Here is a 22,496-nt window from a genome sequence, read left to right on the forward strand (position 1 = left end):
CGCAAACTAGGGATTAGAAATAGTTTTCCACGCTGAGCCGGTGGCGTTCGCGCGGGTTTAAGGATACGCGCACCCCAATCCCCAGAGTCATAGGTCACTGAGAGACCTGCGCTTACTGAGACTGATAGCAACAATTAGGGTTCAAACAGTGTTCCTGTCAGTGGCCTAACAGCGCCCAATGTAGAAGACAGATCAACAGGGTTTTAAAGTTTCGCTAATTAGGAACAGTTTTTGTTTTTTTCATTTTAAGTAGAGGGGGCAGAGGGGTACACAATCAGGGCAAGTTGCAGGACGGACGGGCGTGGGGCACGCCACTCCAGAGCCCCCACTGAAGGGAAACTTTGGCGAAGTGGGAATTGATGGGGTGACGTGAGGTCTCACGCGCACACACGGGGCAGTAGTTGTATTTTCAAGTTCCACGTGTTTGTGGAGATTCACGAAGACTGTTGTCCACGCCTGTGTCTCATCCAAGCCGGTGTCCCTATGATTGCAAGAGGTGGTCGGGTTGAGGGTACCTACACTCCTCGCCGGTACCGGCCCGGCGACCCGCAGCCGCCGGGTCTATAACTATAACCTCCCACGCCGCCAGTGCGCAGACACAGCCAGACACGAACCCTCCCCGCCGGGTTCGTCACCTCGCGTTTACATTTTATGGGGCCCGACAAAATGTCAGCACTGTTTGGAAAATGTCTCAGTCTCGGAGACTTTGTCCTGCGCACGGCTCCAGTCCCTATAAATGACCCTGTGTGTATTTTGAAGTCGGCCCGGGTCGCTCTCTGGAAAGCGTGAGTGAGCTGCCGGCTCTCTCCTAGACACACACCTTGCCCCGAGCGACAGTTCCAAGTTACTCACTGGAGCTGACAAGTCACCTCGGGGACAAGGAAGTCACCCAAGTGTCTGGAAATCTTGGCCCTGGCTGATTTGTCATCCTATGGATGATTCAATTAGGTACCTGGCGGGAGAAACTTTGGGGAAGGGTTTCTGGCTCCGCGTTCGCGCCCTCCGACTTGTTGGAGGTGTTTGGGAGGCGAGAAGCGAAGGGAAACCACAGGCTTAGGACACTGGCTTGGCGGGGGCCGGTGGCCGGCGTGCGGGGGCTGTGAGCCCGGCCATGGCTACTCCGGGCTACAGGCTCCGGCCGGGCCGGGCAGCGCGCGCGGGTCCCGGCCGCCCGGACTTCCCAGCCGCGGCGCCCTTTCGGCCCCCGACTTACTCAGGAGCGGGTTGCACAACAGGAAGCCGGCACTAGTTTGTTTTGTTTTGCTGCGTTCGCTCGCTCGCTCGCGCACAGGGCCGAGGGTTAGGGGCGGAGGCGGCGGGGGAGTGACGGGGTCGCAGCCGCGCGCACCCCGCCGGGCGCCGTCGCCTCCGCCTCCGGACCCGCCCCTAGTTCCGCGCCAAGGAACCTGGATTTCCGACCCCGGCAGCGAAGCTAGTGGGATAGGGAACCGATAAGGGCTGCCCTCCTCCTGCCTTGTCCCACGCGCCTCTCCCCCGCCTGGCGGGCTCCCGGCACCTCTCCCGACTTCTCCTGCCCTCCTCTTGGCAGGAGCGGTCTCAAGGACTGAGGTCTCCGTCCCCCTGCTCTGTGTGCCTCCTTGAGCCCCCCGCTAGTCTGCCCTGGTATAAGCTTGGCCCTCATCTCTGGAGCATCTAAACCCGGGGCAGGGGTAGGGAGCTACTTCCGGAATCTCAAGGAGCAGGGTCCGTAGAGACAGGACTCGTGCAGTCGCGGCCCCGTTTCACAGAGAGGCTGGCAGAACCACCTTCCTCGAGGACTTCAGCATCTCTGGAGAGTTGGGGCCCCGGGGCCCTGGAGTTTGTGAGAAGGAAGTTCTGCAGCTCCCCCCAGTGGACCAGTTCCCGTTAGTATGGGACCGAGAATCTCAAGGATAGACTATTAAAGCTAGGGTGGACCTTGGAGTCACCTACTGATGAGGAAACCGAGCCTCAGAGACGTTAAAGGTTTTGCCCAAGACCTCACAGCCAGCTGTTACAGACCCAGGACAAACCCTTAAAGTTCTGTTACCAGTTAAGAGACCATTTCTTGGCTGGAAGATGAACTCAAGACAAATGCAAAGTCTGGTTCTGTCCCTTCTGAAAGCTTTGATGAGTCATGATTTCTACCTTGGGAGTTAGCCAGACGTGTCTGTTTCCCCCTCTGTCTTGTTTCTCACTGGCCCTCCCTTTTTAGACTAAACCTTCTTAATTTTTTGGTACAAAATCGATTTGTGTTGGTTTAAACCTTCCTATTTCTTCTGTCTCCTCCTAGTTTGCTTCCAGTGGTTCTGTGTGAAGCAGGTGCAACCTGCAAAGGTTTGCAGAAAAAGAATCCACCACGATGAAGGTCGTTTTGAGAAAGTTTGAAGCAATTTAGACAGGAGAGTGTTACATTATGTGCATTTTTTTTTCCAATTGAGAACAAGCTAAAGTGTAAGGATAATCTATAACCGTACTGCAGTTTTCATATATTTTCACTAGTTGTCTGTGAAGCCAGACTAGCTCTGACGTTACTTTTGAGAGGAAGGGTAGGGGGCATTTTTTCCACTATTTTCAAAATACCTTTCCTTATTGGTAGTTTGTTAATTGCTTTCTTTTCTTGCCCATAAGACTGAGTAATCCTTGAGTATGAGTAGATCAATTTAACTGCTGCTGTTAACTTCTCCCCTTGGGTCACCTTAGGCCAGTTTGGGGACAGCATCTTTAGTCCCCTAATTCCACTGAAGTTCCTTAGTAGTAGGCAGGTTATCAGAGGTTGAATACCTAGGGTTTGTTGGTTTGCTTGGAAGAAGTGATCATTGCTTCAAATAATGCAATCTTTATTGGGGTGGTGGATGAACTCCAAGGTCCACCTAGTGGGTGAAATTCCTACTGAGCTAAAATAGGCTGGGTAGGGGAGGTTAAATAATAGCCAGAAAATGTTTTGTATCAGCCCTGACTTCATTTATGCAGGAGAAAGTGGTCTTTCTGCCATTTCAGAAGAGAGCTCAGTGTTCTCGGTCTTTTTTTTTTTCTCTGACTGTTCTTTCCTCCTAGTACATTAAGCCCAAGGACGTTTATTCTTTCCACTGTTGTCTCTCTCATATCATAATTATTGATCTTTGGAGTTGGAGTGTTAATTTACTCTTCTTCCAGATTATAGAAGATGTACTTCTGGAAGGAGATAACTGAGAAAGTGGCATCACGTGCACATTTCTCATCTCTGGAGAAGTCATTTTCTGTGTTTCTGTGATTATTATTTTCTGTAGGGGGCATTATATTGTAAATAAGGTGGAAATACAGGACTTAACTGTTTTACTTTTCCCTAAGTTTGGTTGGTTCATAGACTGTATCAGGACTGCAGAAAAAAGACACATAGGAAATCTGTGTGATTAAAAAAACTTGTTGCCATTCTCATTCAAGGAAGATCACACATAACAAAACCTTTGAAATGACATTGATACATAGTTTGATTAAAAGATGCCCAAGTCCCCAGCTTTTGTAGTTTCCCACTTACTTGAGGCGGAGTTGACACAAAAGCCAAATTTTCTATTGAGATAAAATAAGATATCCTTATGGAAAAGCACACTTATCTTAAGCTTGATGCATTTTTTTGCAAGTGGAACACACCCACATAACTAGCCTCCAGATCAAGAAACAGAGCATTATTAACACACCAGACACATCTCTCACACTCCATTCCAGTTACCACCTCTGCCTAAGGTAACCACTGCCCTGGTTTCTAACAGATAGATTAGTTTTGTCTGTTTTTAAAAAATATCTTATGTAAATGGAATAATTCAGTATGCACTCTTGGGTCTGGCTTCTTTCGCTCAACACAACAACCTTTTATTAGGTCAAATAATTTGGACTCCCCCTTTAAAGATGATGGAAACAGTCTGGCTTGCAGAAATTAGTGAGGCATTACTTAATATGATAGAATTAAGGAAAAACACTAACCAAACTGAAGCCATATTTATATTCTGATGACAGTCTGGTTAGGGAGACCAAACAGACACAAGTGAAATGTCTAATGTGACACCAGTGTAGGTGAGCAGGAAAATTCAGAGGAGTTCCTTCCACTAAGGCAACCCAGAGTGTATTTCACAGTCCCTTGGTGAGGGGCAGCAACCCCCATAATAATAAAAAAAAAGTGCCTGGTTTCAGTACTGAACTGTTCATTTGCAACTTTTAGCTGGGATTTTTCATTGTTCACCAGTAGGCCAAGATAAAGGCAAGAATAAAATGCCTACCCAGAGAAGTGGAATATAATTTTTGTGCTACATTTTCCTAGTAGAGAAAGGAATAGACTAGGAAACTTGCAACTGTAATTAAACTGGTTCCATAAGCCATGGGATTCATGATTATGGTCACATCTCACTTGTATTTATTCAGGCAATAAATTATAGATGTGGGGTATAATTGTGTATTTCACTTATGCCACGTTTTTCAGTATGAAATATCAGTGTACAGAATGAACAATGTAAATAGAATAAATGTATGTGAATATATAGATGTAGCATAAATATATGATAAATGTATGGTGAAAAATGGAAATATATAGGTATAAAACAATCTATGTACATGTAAGGGCTGGGGAAAGTTCAAAGATAAACTATCTGTAACCCCAGAACTCAATAAAATTAGAATTTAGACAGGGAAATGAAACACGGGCAAATAACTGTAATGCAGTGTAGAAAGTTATGAATGTTGAAGGAGAGGTGTGTAGAGTAAAATAACATTTATAGGGTCCTTTCATGTACTGAACAGTGTGCTAAGCATGTGATGTGGATTCTCATTTATTATTCTGTAATTTTTTTTTTTTCGAGACATAGTTTCACTCTTGCTGCCCAGGCTGTAGTACAATGGCACAATCTCGGCTTACTGCAACCTCCCCCTCCCAGGTTCAAGTGATTCTCCTGTCCCAGCCTCCAGAGTAGTTGGGATTACAGCCATGTGCCACCATGCCCGGCTAATTTTGTATTTTTAGTAGAGATGGGGATTTCACCATGTTGGTCAGGCTGGTCTGGAACTCCTGACCTCAGATGATCCACCTCCCTTGGCCTCCCAAAGTACTGGGATTACAGGTGTGAGCCACCATGCCTGGCCTACTATTCTGTAATGTTATGAACTATGCACAGTAGCATTACATTATCCCCATTTTACAGGTCAGATTTGTAGAGACTAAAAAAGGATCAAGGAGGGCCTAAAGTGGGTATTTGGAGTGGGCTTAGAGGGTAAGTAGGATCTGGATTTGGGGGAAAAGAGAGCAAAATAAAGGAGGAGGGGAAAGACCATCTAGCTGGACTCTAAGGCAATTTGTAGAATTAACAGAAACAAAGATGCAATCATGTTCCACTTTGGGAAGAAAATCAAGGAATTTGTAAAACTTGAATTATGAGGTTCTCAGTAGCTGAGGGCAGACTTGAGTCAAGGAAAGCTGGTGGGGCCAGCCTTGTCTGACGTGATCTCTTCAAAGCCAGGAACAAGAATGACTGCATGTTCCTTCAGGTGCAGCAAGCCTTGCTGAACTGCAGATGGGCAGATGATGTCACAGTGCAAGATCATAACCTGTCCTATGCTCCATGATAAGGAGATCAGACTTTCTGAATATCAGTGATTTCTAAAGTTCTAAGCCAGCTCCATCAAATTTCTTTTGTAGGCCTGCTGAATATTGTACACAGAAAACCAACCAGATGCTAGGGCTAGTTATGAATTCTTGTTATTCTTGTGTGTGAAGAAATGGATTAATGTTTTCCCAACCTTTTCAGCATGACTGATAGATTCCACTTCTGTCTGTAACTTGGCTGAGTCATTCACAGAGGTTTTCAAAAAATCTTTTTAATAAATATGTTGTCATGTTGGTTAAGGGCCTAGTCATTGTTGTGGACGTTCATACTTCCGCAGTGATGTCAGTGAACATAATTTAACTTCTGTAAAACTGCTGTCTACCAACAGCCAGAAATAGTTACATTGGTCACTTTTATGCAATAACCATGCTGAAGGAAAAAAATCACTCAGTTACATATGTGATGGGAACACAATAAGATGTCTGAGTATTTGGTTTAGGGAGTGATAAATTTTATTTCTAGAATCTTCCATAGATAAATGTTTGTTACCCTTTTTAAAGGATTGTGATCTTTAGCCTTGCAAATACCTAGTCATGTGGACTGAGTAGTTAGTTATACAGACTAAAGGATAATGAATGCTCTTTTCATTTGCCACATTTTATTCCCTATGTACCCTTTTGTGTGAGGATGGGCTTTTTTTTTTTTTTTTTTTTTTTCTTGAAAGAAAAATCTCCAGCCAGTTATTTTACTTTTATATTTCTGAAGAAGAAGCCTTTGTGTCTCAAACCCTGGCCATGTGCTATTCACTCTTTGCAATTCAGGTAATTAATTCAGCAGTGACATCATCGGGAATGTGTTCATTTTTCCATTTCACATTCCTCTTTTCAGAATCTCATGGCTAACTCATATTAAGAACACATTTTGAAAGACTCAGTTCTCAAAGACATTGTGTGTTAATTTAAACTTTATCCACTTTAGCAGTGTAAGAGGGGGGTTTTATTCCAGGGAAAGTTACCTGTCCACTGCAATGAAGAAGATCCAAAATTTTCGGTAATTTTGATCCTGATTCTGTCAGTTGGTTGATCAATTATTACTTATTGAGCACAGTAGATCAATTGATATTTACTGCACAGTGAAAGATAGCAGTGGTAGGAATGAAGGTTTGTATCATTGAATCCTTATGTTTTATAAAGCCAAAAATGTCAAACCCTTAAATCTTTTCTGTTCTTCATTCCAGCTATATTTTATTATTTATTTTACTTTGACTGTTCAACTCTGTCTCTACCTCCAGCTGTTCTTGGTAAGTACTTGGGTAGACAAATAGTCCAAATAGTCCACTGCTTTTTAACAGTGACTTTTATGCTGTTTTGACTGTGACTCACCCTACAATTTATTTTTTGTCTTACCCAGAAGACGTGTATGCATACAAATGGGCAGATAGGTATACCTACAAATAACTGAAGTAAAACAGATACTTCACCATTAATACATTTGATGTACTCCAATAGCTTCTATTTTATTCTAGTAGTCCTATTTCATTAAATAATGCTTTCTCTGTTGAATAATTAATTTCATGGACCACCAGTGAATTGCAATCCAGTTTGAAAAACACTACTTTAAAATGAATACTTCATTGAACGTAGATGTAGGAACTTATAGTCTATGGGCCCAAGACATGGTACTTTCTGAACCTATTTATGTTTTTCTTAAAAATCTTTTTGGTTCCAAGTTCATTTTCATTTTGTGGGATTTCTTATAGCTGACCGAGAAAATCCCTAATTTTCCTCTTCTCCCTTGCCATTTTTGGTAGGACCATGGCTCTCTAGACCTTTCTGTACTCATTGATGAGTTAATGACTGGGGCAAAGTAAATGAAACACTTCTAAGTAATTACTACTGAAAGTAGTGACATTTAGTAAACTAGGAGGATATGAAAGTTATATAGATGCACTGAAGAGTGGAAAGTAGATTCTAAGAGAGGTTATTGAACTTTTAATACTGCCCTCCAGCAGTATATTCCTGAAGGTCCTGAATTTCCTTCAGCAATCTGTAGCCACTATCATTGTATGGAAGGCTCTCAATGCTGCTTCTGATTTTTAAATGAGAATTGACTAAGAGTATAAATTCCTGAATTGGATGTGGTCATTCTTTTTTTCCTACTCCCTTCCTTTTCTCTCCTTTCTTTCTTTCCTCTGTGTCCTGTTCATATTTACTACTCATATTTTGAATGTCATAGTCATTAATTTAAATTTAAAGTGATATGGCCAGTCCTTTCACTCTATAAACTTAGAAAAGATTATTTTAATTTTTGAGAACATTTTATAAAATATAAAAATGAAAAGTTAAAACATGTATATCTCTAATTAGATAGCAAAGGGTTTGAATTCACGGATAAAACAAAAGTCAGAGTTTCTATTAGGTGAGCTCCCTCATGTTCATTACATTATCTTTTCTGAGTGGTCTTTGGAAGAATGGTCTTGAAGAATCTCTGCAGAGGACACTAAATTGTATTCATATTTTTCAATTGGTATAACTCATAAGTGAAACCTCTTTTATTTCATCTTGTTGGTGATTATATTGCTTAAGTAACATTTGTACATCTTGGTGTTCAGAATAAATATATTCATTTTCTTAGAATTACAGCGTTAGGCCTTGGGAGTACCCAAGTGAATAGGTCTGCACATACTAGTTATTAGGTGTAACCTCCCTAACTTTCTCCTCCACATTTCAATAATGAGGAATTATCTCAGTTATGTTTCTGTGTAACTTCCGTTGTAAATTCTATGAATTTGTTAGTTTCATGAATAAAGTTATGGAACCACAGAAATGATCAAACTCTACCTTGTTATGGGTTATCATATCATGATATAGTATCCTCCAGTTTCAATTTGGAGAAATAATATTGTACACATCCAATATATTTCCTCTATAATATCCTCCAGTTTCACAGGCACATGTTTGCACTTTCCTCTTGTTAAAATTGCAGACAAGAATAATTTTGATTTATTGGTGACATCTAATATAGCTGTGTTTATATTGTTGCCAATAAAATGACTTACATGATTGGTTTTTGTTTATACAATCTTTTCTGAGGAGTCAGTCACCTGTGTTAGGACAAGGTACATTCTGCTTATTTAAATGAACTCCTAGGATCTAAGAACATTCAGCTCTATCTGTCCTCGATTGAATTGCAAAATGTGCTTCACACTGCAGCCGTGCATGAGAATAACTTATATTATCTATCAATAGGCTTTTCATTTCTATATTCTTCTGGCTACAAAAGCTGTAACAAGAGAAGCCCATGGGAATAGCACGGGCCTATTAACAATCAAGGCAGCGATGTTGAAAAGGCGGCATTAATGAAATTATACAGTCATGAACCCGAAGGGAAAAAATAAAAAGGATCAATAAAAACTCTTATTGTAGATAGCTTAGACAGATATATAAGAAGTAGAGTCAGAAGCAGTTTGTTTGCTGGCCAGTATTTTGTGCCTCATTATCGGGTTTTCTATGCAGAGTAAGAAGTGCTTGTGGCATAAGAAATGGAAAATGTAACAAAGGCTAAATGTAGCCTAAGGAAATGAAATGATGTATGAAAATTAATAATTAACTGGCTCATCAGATGAATTATGACTCTAGATGAGTCTATTAATGATATTTACTAAGAAAGGGCCTTTGGCTGTAAATAGGCATTATGGAAGTCATGTTCTTGAAATTTTCTGGAATGGATGAGTTAACATTGCTTTTCGTTTGTTTAATCTTTTAATCCATGACAAGCAGTGCCTGGAGCCTTGGGTAGAAGGTAGAGTCATGATTTTATATTTTGACTGAAGTCATGCTTTTTCAGAAAACTCATGGAATTACTAAATGGTTTTGTGCCTTAGTTTCCTTAGGGGTTAAGTAATTTTCTCTCTGACCTGATTTACAGAAGGGTGTTCGAAGAATTTGAAAGTGGTCAAAAGGAAAGATTTATTAACTTTCATGCTGACTCATATTAGCAGAATTAACATTTTCATTGTAGGAACCAATGTAGTATTAAAACTCTAAATATGTCACTATGTCAGATCCAAAATATCCTAAATTTTTACCTCTGGATGCTCCTTGCTTTTTCTTCTTCTTGTTTCTTTTGTTTTTGTTGTTGGTAGCCTGGGGGAGAGTAGTTGGATGGAGAACAGAGGAGAAAATGCTGACTAGAATATTGTGATTGGATTTTTAACTAGAAAGGTGCTCTTCCAATGGAATCCCATCAGTTAAGTTTTTGACACTGATTAGTTGTGATTTTACCTTTTTGACAAAATGTATTCTTCATGGTTAGCATTGCCATAGACGCATTGCTGATGGGCAAGCCTTTGTATCAGCTTTCACTTTGATGGGGGTAGTAGAGAATGCTATTGTTTTTTGCTTCCATGTCTACCCTCCAGATTTAAATGCCGTAAGTATAAAATCTACATATTTATTCTTGAGTATAGCAAATGGGTGTTCTTGATAGTCTTTTCTAAATTGCCTGGAATAACAGAATTTCAAGAGACCATAGTGAATAGATCCAAATTCCTCAAACTTTTATGGATGAAAAACTGTAAGTCCAGAGAAGTTATAAATGATTTGTCAGAAGTAGAACCCGGGTATCTTGACTTTTTGAGTGCCATTTCACTCAGACTCTATGAGTGCTTTTCTTAAAAGTTATAATAGCATTTTATCCCTTTTTTCTTACCAAGTGCCTTAGAATTATATATTGATCATATGGCCTAGCTAAAAAGTATGCAAAATATTATATAAATAGATGAAATTTATTTTTACATTCTAATATCTAATGTTTGAGAAATCTGTTGGCATAATTAATGTGAAAAGTGGAATATTAGCCATATTTTCATGTTTAGTTTCTTTTATTTTTGTCTTGAGGCTGGTTTTGCTCAGCTCACATGCCATTGGCCTGTTGGTTTTTCTTTATGGTATTAATCACTTTACTTTCTGGCTGTTGCTTTCTTAGTAATAAAATTTAAGTACATTTTGTTGTTGTTCTTACTTTCAACCTAAAACTATTTAAAACAGGAGTGTAGTTTATAAAAAAAAATGAAATAAATATTCATTGCAAGACAGGCAGGTGTGAATGCCTGATACTTAATTAAGTTCTCAGTGCTCTAATTATTTTTCCTTCTTGCAAACTCACCTTCTTAATGATCATGCCTAATGCTAAGTACCTCCTTATGTGTTTTTATCCAGGTTTTTGATGAGAATTCCTGCTCGTATATGATCTTGCTGCCAAAAAATGACTCCCTTATTTTTAAAAACCTGGAAATGGGCACAGTCTGAAAATCTGCAGACACTTGTCACTTGGACCGTGGTCTTACTGACTCATATTTCCAGTCATGTTGAACAATTCTTTATTTAAAAAAATTGGCTAATATGACATATTTCTTTTGCCTTTTTTTGGCGGGGGGGTTTCTGCTGAATAAGTGCTTTCTTCTGCAGGGTTCAGAGTGCTCAGAAAACACTATTTTATCAATGAGAGGAAAATAGATGGCCAATTTTATCTGGCAAAGTACAGAGACATTAAATGACTATTGCTCATGATCTACCAATGAATGGATCAGCATACTGACTGGTGACACACAGGAGTTCTCCTACATAAATGTACCATAAAAAGCATTGGAATTTTTCCAGTGTAAGAATTGAGGTTATCTGGTCACTCCTGCTTTGTACTCATGGGAGAACAGGGCAGGAGTGAGACCTGACCTAGAGGAATATGGTTGAGTGTTTTCCAGGACTAGATGGCATGATAGTATTAAATGTCACAAACTGATGTAATTCTTAGTGAAAATAGAGAATTACTAAGAACGAAGAAAACATTCTAAATTTTGTATTGTTAATTACTTTTGAATTTCCTCAACATAGACACACACAGGAAACTTTGCAGAAGGCATAGTGCTTGAGTTAAAATTAGATATTTTTGATTTTCTAAAAATAAAAAGAAAAATAAACTCTTCACAAAAAGTTTTTCTCCTTGATAGCCTTTTCTCAATTATTTATGGAGTAATTTATTTGGAAGTTGAGTTGAAAAATGTTTGTTCAACACTTTGAGTGGATCATACACAAAAAGTAAGAATCATCCATTTGAGGATATCTGATCACTCCTGCTTTGTACTCAGTCCTTATTTCCTGTGTTTGTCGAGCTTTGGCTTCTTTCCATGACTGTCATCTCTAAAAGACAGATTGTGACAGTGTCTATAATACATTTGGTGTAGTGGCACAACCATGGCACTTTACCACCTCATTGCATACATTTTGGGGAGCTATTGGTCAAGGGAGGGAAGGGCCTTCTTCAGTAATTTACAACCCGGCGTCATCACGTGGGTGGGTGATGACATCCTGCTATCATGTTCAGTACTTCTCTTGGTTCTCGTTCTGCTTCCTTAATGTTAGGAAGCTTTATGGAACTATGGTAGATTTACTGAGTGTCATGCATCATGTACATACTGGACAGGTCGCTTTTAGAAGGGACATTCTCTCCTTATGCTCCCCGTATGGCGTTTTGCACACCCCTTCTCTTTTCTAGGATTTTTGTAGAAGGTTACAGTATCGTGGTGTTGATTCTCTTCCAGTCTCCATAACTCAGGATCATTATAGAACCAATACCCTAATGCTGCCATGTATATTTGAATATATGGATATATGAAAATTTTGTGGTATTCCCAGGCCTAGGTGTTTATCTTTTTCGAATCTAGGGACTATGAAAAGATAGCTCTTAAAGTGAAAATCAGAGATGGTTTAGTGTCCCCATAGTCTCATTTAGAAGCCGTGTCTGCTTTGTGGTTGTTTACTGGAACTTTGAAGCATTGGTCTCACAGCTCATGTAGGTGGTGCTTTTGGGTTTCCCAAGACCTGCTGTAGCAAAAATGAACTAGTATGGAAAGATCCTCCAGGGAGCAAAATAAATTTTGTTTTGCAAGCTGGCACCAGTAGATTGTTGTAGTTGCCAAGAGCGCTGTATTGAGAAGGGCTCAGTGGCAAACAAAACAATGCAGTGATCCATAATCCATGTCCACCGTGAATGCAGAAGGGGAGAGTGCCTGCCAATGAGCCATGTATTTGAGGACCCTGTTCTACATAAAAGGCCATCTTGCTAAGAGTGCTTCTTTTCTTCCTGATATGAATGATATACAGGTTGAAAAACTCACCGTATCTTATTTTCATTTTTGCTTTTAAAAATGCCTGCATTTATTTTTTTAAACAGGCTTATAACCCACACCATGGATAACTTATTGGACTTTGCCTGAAAGGAGTCATTAGTGACATTGGATATTTGACCATCTTGGCCACAGGTTTTTCAGAATGAATGGAAGATCATGCAGCATGAGTCTCCACCGGACATCGGGAACCCCACAGGGGCCTAGGATGGTCAGTGGCCACCACATTCCTGCCATCCGAGCCCACTCCGGGACTCCTGGCCCCTCGCCCTGTGGCAGCACATCAAGCCCCACTATGGGAAGCCTTGCTAACAACCTCCATCTCAAGATGCCCTCAGGAGGAGGGATGGCTCCTCAGAACATCGTGGCTGAGAGCCCCATTCATCTGCCTGCCTTAAGCCCCAGGAGACAAATGCTCACCAATGGGAAGCTGCGATTCCAGGTCACCCAGGCTGGAGGCATGTCAGGGTCACATACTTTAAAGCCAAAGCAGCAGGAGTTTGGAAGCCCTTTTCCTCCAAATCCTGGGAAAGGTAGGATTGTTTTTCTGGGACCTTTTAAAAATGGAAACAATTTTTTTCTCCCCCATCCCATTTTCTGCCAGCAAATCCTATGGAAAAATACATGATTCAGTGTCAGGGTCAAAGTTGATGGTCTCATAATGATATATAGCTTGCTCAGTAAGGGAGTGGGTGTGTATGTATTGAAGGGGAAGGGACCACAGTGGTAAATGCTGAGTATGAGACATCTCCTGGGACTGTGAAACAGAGTAACAGTAAGATAGAAAGATAAGAAATAGGGAGGCAGGCTGGGTGGTTGTGGTGGAAGGGTAAATGCTGGTTTAGCAAGATTCTGCCCTCCAGATACATGTAGCTCTGTCCTGGTTCCCTGGGGGCTGAATGCTCCAGGCCATGGACAAGAAGAGTGACTGGAACTGTCTTTATGCCAGTGCTAAAAGTTCAGTGTAGAAGGAAAATGATAAAAAAAGGGAGAAATTTTCATAGCCAATAAAATGAAGAATCAGTACATATCAGTGATAAGAAAAATTACTTTAAGAGCAAAACCTATAATTTTTATAATACAGCAAGAGGGAAGCAAGCTAGAAGGGAATAATGAAAAGATGTATTTTGTGCTTGTGGAGAACTAGAAAACCTGGTCAATTTGAAGTGCAGAGAGAATGTGCTTTTAATTCAGTAGCGTTTGAATTACCATATATTTTAAATTAAAGAATAATTGTTGGTGAATAGCAAGTTATTTGAATGACACACTATTTCTAGAAATTGATGTTGAATTAATGAGGTTATATTGTAGATGACGTATGTATTTAGAGAAAGAGCATGTACCCCACGTGAAATATAGCTTTGCTGTATAAAATTGCACAATTATATATTCCTTAAGGTAGTTTTAGCATTCCGTCTTAAATGTTTATGTTAAAAATGCTTACACCACCAAATAGAATTACTAGCAACCTTCAGAATAGCCACTCATTCAGTTAATTAAGATGAATAATGATTCCTATCAGGCAAGTAGCCAAAAAGTTGTTTGTTTTAGTGTCAGTGTATTTCTGTGTTTGGATTGGTGTAAATGGGCAGGTTTTAAAAAAACAATAGCACTAAACATACATGCGCCTTTTAAGTTAATTAATTTTTTGAGATAGGATCTCACTTTGTCACCCAGGCTGGAGTACAGTGGCATGATCTTGGCCTCACTGCAGCCTCATCCTCCTGGGTTCAAGTGATCCTCCTGCTTCGATCCCCCAAGTAGCTGGGACCACAGGTGCATGCCACCACGCCTGGCTAATTTTTTTTTTTTTAGAGACAGGATTTCATTATATTGCCCAGGCTGGTCTCCAACTCCTGAGCTCAAGTGATCTGCCCGCTTTGGCCTCCCAAAGTGCTAGGGTTACAGGCGTGAGCCACCGTGCCCAGCCTTAATTTATTTATTCTTCTTCTTCTTCTTTTTTTTTTTTGGTCTAGATTAGTTTTGAATCATTTTATTTCTTAGAGGTACTGATATTTAGTATAAGTATGGGAAAAAGTTTTCCTGGGGCTACATCCAAAATAGGTTTCTCATTGTCGGATTGCTATGTCCATGGTGTGGCAAGCTAAGTTCCCTCATGTTAAATTTAGGTGTTTAGATTTTCAGGGGCTGAGGCCCGGTAAAACCTTTTAGCTCATGCTTGACTAGTGAACTGTAGCTTGCTTTTATATGTACTTGTGTTTGCAATCCTGACTGACAATAATAATGGTGATAATATTAATAACTTGCCTTTATTGTATCATAACAGCATATGTCAGGCACCGTGTTAAGTGCTTTCCAATACATAGTCTCAGTTATTCCTCAAACAGCACTGAGTTGTATGCTATGGTTATTTAACTGATAAGCAAACTAAGGTCTAGAAAGAGTAAGTAACTTCAGAGGCACCAGCCAGTAAGGAGCTTGGGAATACTAACTTTGATGGCAGTCAGAAGTGGCTGTAATTAAAGCCATGTTTTTAAAAAAACCTCATGTGCTTAAGGGCTAGTGAATTCTCAGGGTCGATATACCTTGAAATGCCTGTCAGAAGTAGTGCTGCTTCCTGATTCCTTTCCCTGTTGCTTTTTGTTTCCTTGCTCAGCTTCCTAGCTTACAGCGTTCCTCCTGGATCTGCATGGTTGGGACATGCATAGGCACAAATGATGGGTGGAGGACAGCTGTATTATTATCACCTCTAGCTTTGGAGCTTAGATACCATCAGTGGTCTAGATGGTACGAGAAGTGTCTGAATGTATCATTTCTTCCAGGTCTTGGTTGACAATTCCTATACTAAGCCAATAACTGGTTGAGGGTGGTGATCTAGGATTGTTTGAATTTTGATCATTTACTCTACAAATAATTATTGAGCATATATTGTGGGTGAGCCACTGTTCTGGAGATGCAATAGCCAATAAAGCATAGTCCTTTCCCTCAAGGAGTTGGATAATTCATACAAATAAATGGCCAGTTAAAATACAGCACAGGAGGTGGGTGCGATGGCTCACGCTTGTAATCCCAGCAGTTTGGGAGGCTGAGGCGGGCAGATCATTTGAAGTCAGGAATTTGAAGCCAGCCTGGCCAACATGGTGAAACCCCACCTCTACTAAAAATACAAAAATGAGCCGGGTGTGGTGGTGGGTACCTGTAATTCCAGGTATTCGGGAGGCTGAGGCAGGAGAATTGCTTGAGCCTGGGAGGCGGAGGTTGCAGTGAGCAGAGATTGTACTCCAGCCTGGGCAACAGAGCAAGACTCCATCTCAAAACAAAAACAAAAACAAACAAAACAGTACAGTAAGGACTCCAGTAGGGATACACTCAGATTGATATGGCCACATAGAAGGGTTTCTGGCCTGTGCTATATAGGCAGATAATTGGAAGGGGAAGAGCTAGCTTTGCAGTCATGCAAAGTGCATGTCCTGTGTGTGTGTATGTGTATGTGTGTGTGTGTGAGCACGCATATGTGTGAATTGGGGGGGTTGTCTGGAACTTATTCTGGGAAGGGAGAAAAATGCACTCAAAACCTGGAGGGGAGAAATCCTGGTGCATTTCATGGACTTCCACTTGGTTCCACATGGACAGGGGTACAGAAAACCCTGGTAAGAGATGAAGCTGGAGAGGAATCAGCAGAAGCCAGAGGAAGGGCCATGAATGATGTGCCAAGGAGTTTGGATCCATTTTGAGGACACTGATGGAACATGGGACTCTTGTGGGTTTATTAGTTAGGGTTTTCCAGAGAAATAGATGAATAGGATACATATCTATATGTGTATATTTGTGTGTGTGTGTGTGTGTGTGTATGTGTGTATATGTATATATAAAGAAATTTGTTGTAAGAAATTGGCCCTTTGGATTATGGAGAGTGGTAAGTTCCACGATCTACAGGGAGAGTCAGTCAGTTGGAGACCCAGGGGTGCCAATGGTTTCATTGCAGTCTGAGTCTGAAGGCCTGAGAACCAGCAGAACCCATGATGTAGTCCCTGTCTGAAGGCTGGCAGGCTCAAGATCCAGGAAGAGCTGATGTTTCAGTTTGAATTCAAAGGCAAGAAAAAAACCAGTGTCCCAGTTGGAAGGCAATCAGGCAGGAAGAATTTTCTCTTGTCAGGGGCAAGGGTCAACCTTGTTCTATTCAGGACTTCAACTGATTGGCTGAGAATCACCCACATTAGGGAGTGCAATATGCTTTACTCAGTGTACTGACTAAATGTTAATCTCACCCAAAAACACTCTCATAGAAATGCCCAGAGTAGTGTTGGACCTAATATAGGGGCACCAAGTGGCCCAGTCAATTTGACACATAAATTTTAACCAAAGCAGTATCATTGCTTTGGGGCAAGGTACAGTTTACATGGCAGCTAAGAAAAGTCATTTTCTAAGCTTTAAAAATGATTATAGCAACTCTTAGGGAAGCAGTAGAGCTGTATACGGAGAATTTAAGTTACCTAAGAATTGCTACACAGACAAGCATCTGACTTGAAGACTGAAGAATCTTTGATGGAAAGCTCATGAGAAGTATACATTTGATATTAATGTTTATATTATTTAAAAATTGAGTTCTGCTCAGTTGAAAACTCAAATAACAGTGGCTTTAACATCATGGATTGTGGTTCCCAAACAGTGTATTAAGGTCACTGGAGTGCCACTGTGAACTTGGGGAGTCACAGGGTATTTTAAATTTAGAAGGAAACAGGGATATGTGGTATCCTTTGGACACCGGTCAAACTACTAGGTTGAGGAGGTTGACAGTTTCAACAGTAAATTGCGCTATGTTCCTTTTGGTGACATCATATCTTTGAGAAGCTCTGTTTTCAGGAATTGTAATTTAGAAGAAGCAAGTACTTTTTACACCCATGTCCACAGCAGCATTATTTATGATAGCCAAAAGGAAGAAGCAACCCAATGTGGTATATACATACAATGGAATATTATTCAGCCTGAAAAAGAAAGGAAGTTCTGACACATGCTACAACATGGATGATCTTTGAGGAAATTATGCTAAATGAAATACACCAGTCACAAAAGGACACGTATTGTATGATTCCTCTTGTATGAAGTTCCTGGAATGGTCAAATTCATAGAGTCAGAAAGAATGGTGGTTGCTGGGAGTTGGGGGAAAGGGGACATGAGGAGTTAGCGTTTGATGGGTATGGAGTTTCAGTTGGTGAAGATGAAAAAGTTTTGGAGATGGGTAATGGTGATGGTCGCACAATAATGTGAATATACTTAATGCCACCGAACTGTGCATTTAGAAATGACTAAGATGATCACTTTTATGCTGTATATATTTTACCACAATTTTAAAAGAGCAAATACTAAGTGAAATCAACGTGGAATGGGTGATGGTGTCCAATCTTACTCCAAAGTTTGAGAAACATTAGAGTGCACAGTTTAACACACATCCCATTAGTATTTGGGGTTATTTAAGAATGAAATAAAAATACTGTTTTTCTTTTAATTTATTTGTATTATTTTTTCAAACAACTAGTAAGCTGTTAGTACATACGTGTTATTGAGTTGTTTATACCTAACTACTTGATAAATGCAAGTGTAGGTGTTTCTTTTGGCCTAGGGGTACCATGAAAAACTTACTGAAATACTGAGCATGCCATGAACTGAGAACATTTGGGAACTTTTGTTGTAGGAGTTTATTTTTATTACACAGAGAAGGCTGGAGTAGGTGCTTGCCGCTATTGGTTGGCCACTCCGCTCTCTCTGGTCCAAGGTCATGGAGCTTTCTCTAGTCTTCCTCTAGATTGCACAACATCTGCCTCATTCCAGATCCAGCTATCTAGTCTGCCTTCTGAGAAGAGTGAGGAGGAAGGAAGAGGACAAAAGGCAAAAGACAAAAAGAAGGACTCCTCCTAGATCTGTTCCTCTTCAAACACCTTTCCCAGATGCTCTGCCCAGCTATTCCCATTTAAATTAACCAATCATCGCATAACTTATTTCTTAAATACAATTCATTCTTTGATGCCGAATTCATCATTTTTTGAAGTTTGATCTGGCCTTATGCTGTTTTGTGTTGTATTATACTGTATTTAGCTTTTTTTTTGTTTGTTTTTTGTTTTCATTTTGCCTCTTTTATCTCTCTCAAGTAAGGTGAACCATTTGAAAGTAAGTTGCAGACATTGTGACATTTCACCTCCAAATTCCTAAGCCAGTGTCTTTCATGTAATATAACCAAAATATATTAATCATAACCAAGGAATTTAACTTTCAAAGTATTATTTGTATATAGTTACATTTTAAAATACAGTCCAGGCTGGCATGTGGTTCACACCTGTAGTCCCAGCACTTTGGGATGCCACGGTGGGAGGATGGCTTGAGGCCAGGAGCTCAAGACCAGCCTGGGCACCAAAGTGAGACCCCTCTCTCTACAAAAAATAAAATAATTTGCTGGGTGTGTTGGCATGTGCCTGTAGACCCAGCTGTGTGGGAGGCTGAGGTGGAAGGATCACTTGAGCCCGGGAGTTTGAGGCTGTGGTGAGCCATGATTGTGCCACTGCTTTCAAGCCTGGGTGACAGAGTGAGACAAGAGACACCAACCTTAAGTGACACAAAATAGTTTTTTAATCCCAATTAGTTTGGTGTCCTTTGTTTGATATTATTGTTTTTTTTTTCTTCTGGTTCCTCTACCTTTCTTTGTGTTTCATGAAAAAATATGCTGATATCTATATATATATATAACATATATATAATACATATGTAATATATATTATATATAAAATACATATGTAATATAATATATAAAATACATATATAATATATAATACATATATAATATGTATTTATGTTTATGCCTCAAATATAAATAAATTATAATCCATATTTAAATTTTATATTATTTATTTCATTCTACTTGTATTATTAATATTATGATATAAATTATTATTTTCTTTCCCCACTTATTATCCAAATGTCCTTCATAGCTGTTTTTTTTTTTCTAATCAAAGATCATATGTTACCTTTGGTTGTCATATCTCTTTGGCCTACTTCAACAGACTTTTTTCATTGTCTGTTGTTTTCCCAGGGATAAATCTAAGTAAAGGAATGATAGAGGAAAATAACATTTTAAATCAGTGTCAGTATTGTAAAATTTATGATGTGGCAGTGAGAAAAACACACAGCTAGCTAACCCACTGACCAAGCAAGCTCTAATCTAAGCTCTAGATTAACACCAGTTGAAATATCCAACCACAAGCAGTAAAATATAAACATGAAACTTGATGTATTATTTAAAGTGCATTAATTTTTCAACCGCCCAGGTTCTCACAATACATTATCTTTCTTAAACCAGGTCTTTACAAGAGACACCAACTTTAAGTGACACAAAAGAGTTTTTTAATCCCAATTAGTTTGGTGTCCTTTGTTGATATTATTCTTTTTTTTCTTCCAGTTCCTCTACCCTTCTCTGTGTTTCATGAAAAAATACACTGATATATATGTATATATTATATATGTATATAATATATAATACAAAAATATATAACTATATATAAATATATATATATATATATTTTTCGAGATGGCTGCACAGTCGCCCAGGCTGGAGTGCAGTGGCGCAATCTCAGCTCACTGCAACCTCTGCCTCCTGGGTTCAAGCAGTTCTCTGCCTCATCCTCCTGAGTAGCTGGGATTAGAGGTGCCTGCCACCATGCCCGGCAACTTTTGTATTTTTAGTAGAGACGGGGTTTCACCATCTTGGCCAGGCTGGTCTTGAACTCCTGACCTCGTGATCCACCCGCCTCGGCCTCCCAAAGTGCTGGGATTACAGGTGTGAGCCACCGTGCCCAGCCACGCTGATATTTTTAAAGAGTTCAGGTGAGTTGTCTTTTTCCACACTCTGGTTTGTCTGATCATTTCTTCATGATTGGATTCAGGTTAAACATTTTTGACAAGAATACCATGTAGGTGATTTGTGTATCACCCATTGCATTATACCCAGAAGTACTGAATTTTGCTTCCTTCTAGTATTTGTGATGGTGTATTTGATCACCTGGTTAAGGTGGTGTCACCAGATCTCTGCATTGTGAAGGACAATTTTCTTTCAAAATGTGTAAGTAATCTTGTGCAAATATCTTGTCCTCCAACAATCTTTCATAGCATTCATTGATGATACTTGTCAGAATCAGTTTTTACATGGTTGGTTGCATAGTGGGGATTTTCTGATTCTTTTATTCCTGCTATGTTTATTAACTGGTATTCTTCTGGAGAGAGGATCTTCTCTCCCTTCTCTTTTTGTGAATCACTACAGAATCACTCATGAATTTTTTTTAAAATTAGTGTGCTATAATTCATTACCATCATTATTGTTTGTGATGCTCAAATTGTCCCAAATTTGACCAGTAGGAACCCCTTGAAGTCAATTATTGTGTCTTTATGTCATGGTCCCATTAAGTACTTCCATGCTTACAGGCATAACAAGATGTTCTAGGCTCACGTGTACTTGCATGCCCCAGACCTGGAATCATGCATTTTCCCAAGAAGCTCAAGTCCCTCTTAGTGGGGAATATTTGGAAAACTGGTGGAAAGGGTGTTCTTGTTGACTGTGGGATGTCGTTGCTTGTAAGCCCTTTCCACGGACAGAGTTAGGAAATATATTAGAGAAAGATAGTGAGTTCCAATTAAAATATGTTACCGAGTTCCTCCTCACACTCTCTTATTGCACACTTGTCAGTGTTTTCAGAAACATCGTGTATTTTTATTTGCTCTATGACAAAGAAGAGTTACTTTTAGTTTTATGTTTCTAAGATAATAGAAATTAGTTTTAAAATTGATCACTTACTACATGTAAATTTTTAATGAGGGGAGGTGAATGTGTTCTTATTTATCTGAGCCACTGGGTGAGCAGGGAGGACAGGGTGCAGTTGGCAACTTACTAGCTTCGCTAGGATTTGTGTGTGAAGGATCTTGGTTATATTGTTATTTCCCCTACTTCCTGCTCCAACAGTTACTCGCTGTAATTAGACTGGTAGAAATGCGTTTTTCAGAGCATCTGGGAAATCAGTTTTATGATCCCCACTTGAAGCACATTTGACACAACTATTTAAATATTTAAGACAATTTTACATTTGTAGTACCCGGAGGAGTATATAATTGGGAAGATTTTCATTAGAAGAGTGTTTTATTTTACTTCAGGGCTTCTGACATTTCTTGCTGGGCTCTGCTGTCCTTGGAGACAAAGAGAGTTAGTTATTCATTAGCGTCTGTGGGTTACTCATTATTGTTGGTCAGGAAAAAAAGACAGAATAATATCAACAGAGGACACCAAACTAATTGGGATTAAAAAACTCTTTTGTGTCACTTAAGGTTGGTGTCTCTTGTAAAGACCTGGTTTAAGAAAGATAATGTATCGTGAGAACCTGGGAAGTCGAAAAATTAATGCACTTTAAATAATACATCAAATTTCATGTTTATTTTTTACTGCTTGTGGTTGGCTATTTCAACTGGTTTTAATCTAGAGCTTAGGTTAGAGCTTGCTTGGTCAGTGGGTTAGCTAACTGTGTGTTTTTCTCACTGCCACATCATACATTTACAATACTGACACTGATTTAAAATGTTACTTTCCTATACTTAGGAAAAGTATTTCCTTTACTTAGATTTATCCCTGGGAAAACAACAGACAATGAAAAAAGTCTGCTAACACTGGTTGTGTACCGTGTTGAATGCAACACGGTTAGAACTGGGATAAGAGTGACAATTGGGGTCCCACAGTTTTGAAGAGATGCGGTTAATGTATCACCTAAAGAAAG

At 39.7% G+C, this 22,496-nt stretch overlaps 1 protein-coding gene across 15 annotated transcripts in view; it reads left to right on the forward strand.

Moving 5' to 3' along the window:
- The window catches only part of GLIS3 (GLIS family zinc finger 3), a 479,833-nt gene that overhangs the window by 753 nt on the left and 456,584 nt on the right, over positions 1 to 22,496 (forward strand). For 7 of the 15 annotated variants that reach the window (XR_012424753.1, XM_065530603.2, XM_074017559.1 and 4 more), the window contains exon 2: positions 12,780 to 13,265. The exons of 4 other annotated variants lie outside the window; for them this stretch is intronic. Coding sequence is in view for 6 of the 11 variants with exons in the window: in XM_065530603.2 (XP_065386675.1) it covers positions 12,878 to 13,265 (388 nt within the window). In the remaining 5 variants the exon portion in view is untranslated. Of the gene's footprint in view, positions 1 to 6,786; positions 6,850 to 12,779; positions 13,266 to 22,496 lie in introns of all 15 variants that reach the window. 4 more of the 15 variants (XM_045374344.3, XM_074017562.1, XM_045374345.3 and 1 more) reach the window with 2 other exon arrangements.

This window comes from Macaca fascicularis, chromosome 15, assembly GCF_037993035.2.
Source record: "Macaca fascicularis isolate 582-1 chromosome 15, T2T-MFA8v1.1".
Taxonomy (NCBI): Eukaryota; Metazoa; Chordata; class Mammalia; order Primates; family Cercopithecidae; genus Macaca; species Macaca fascicularis.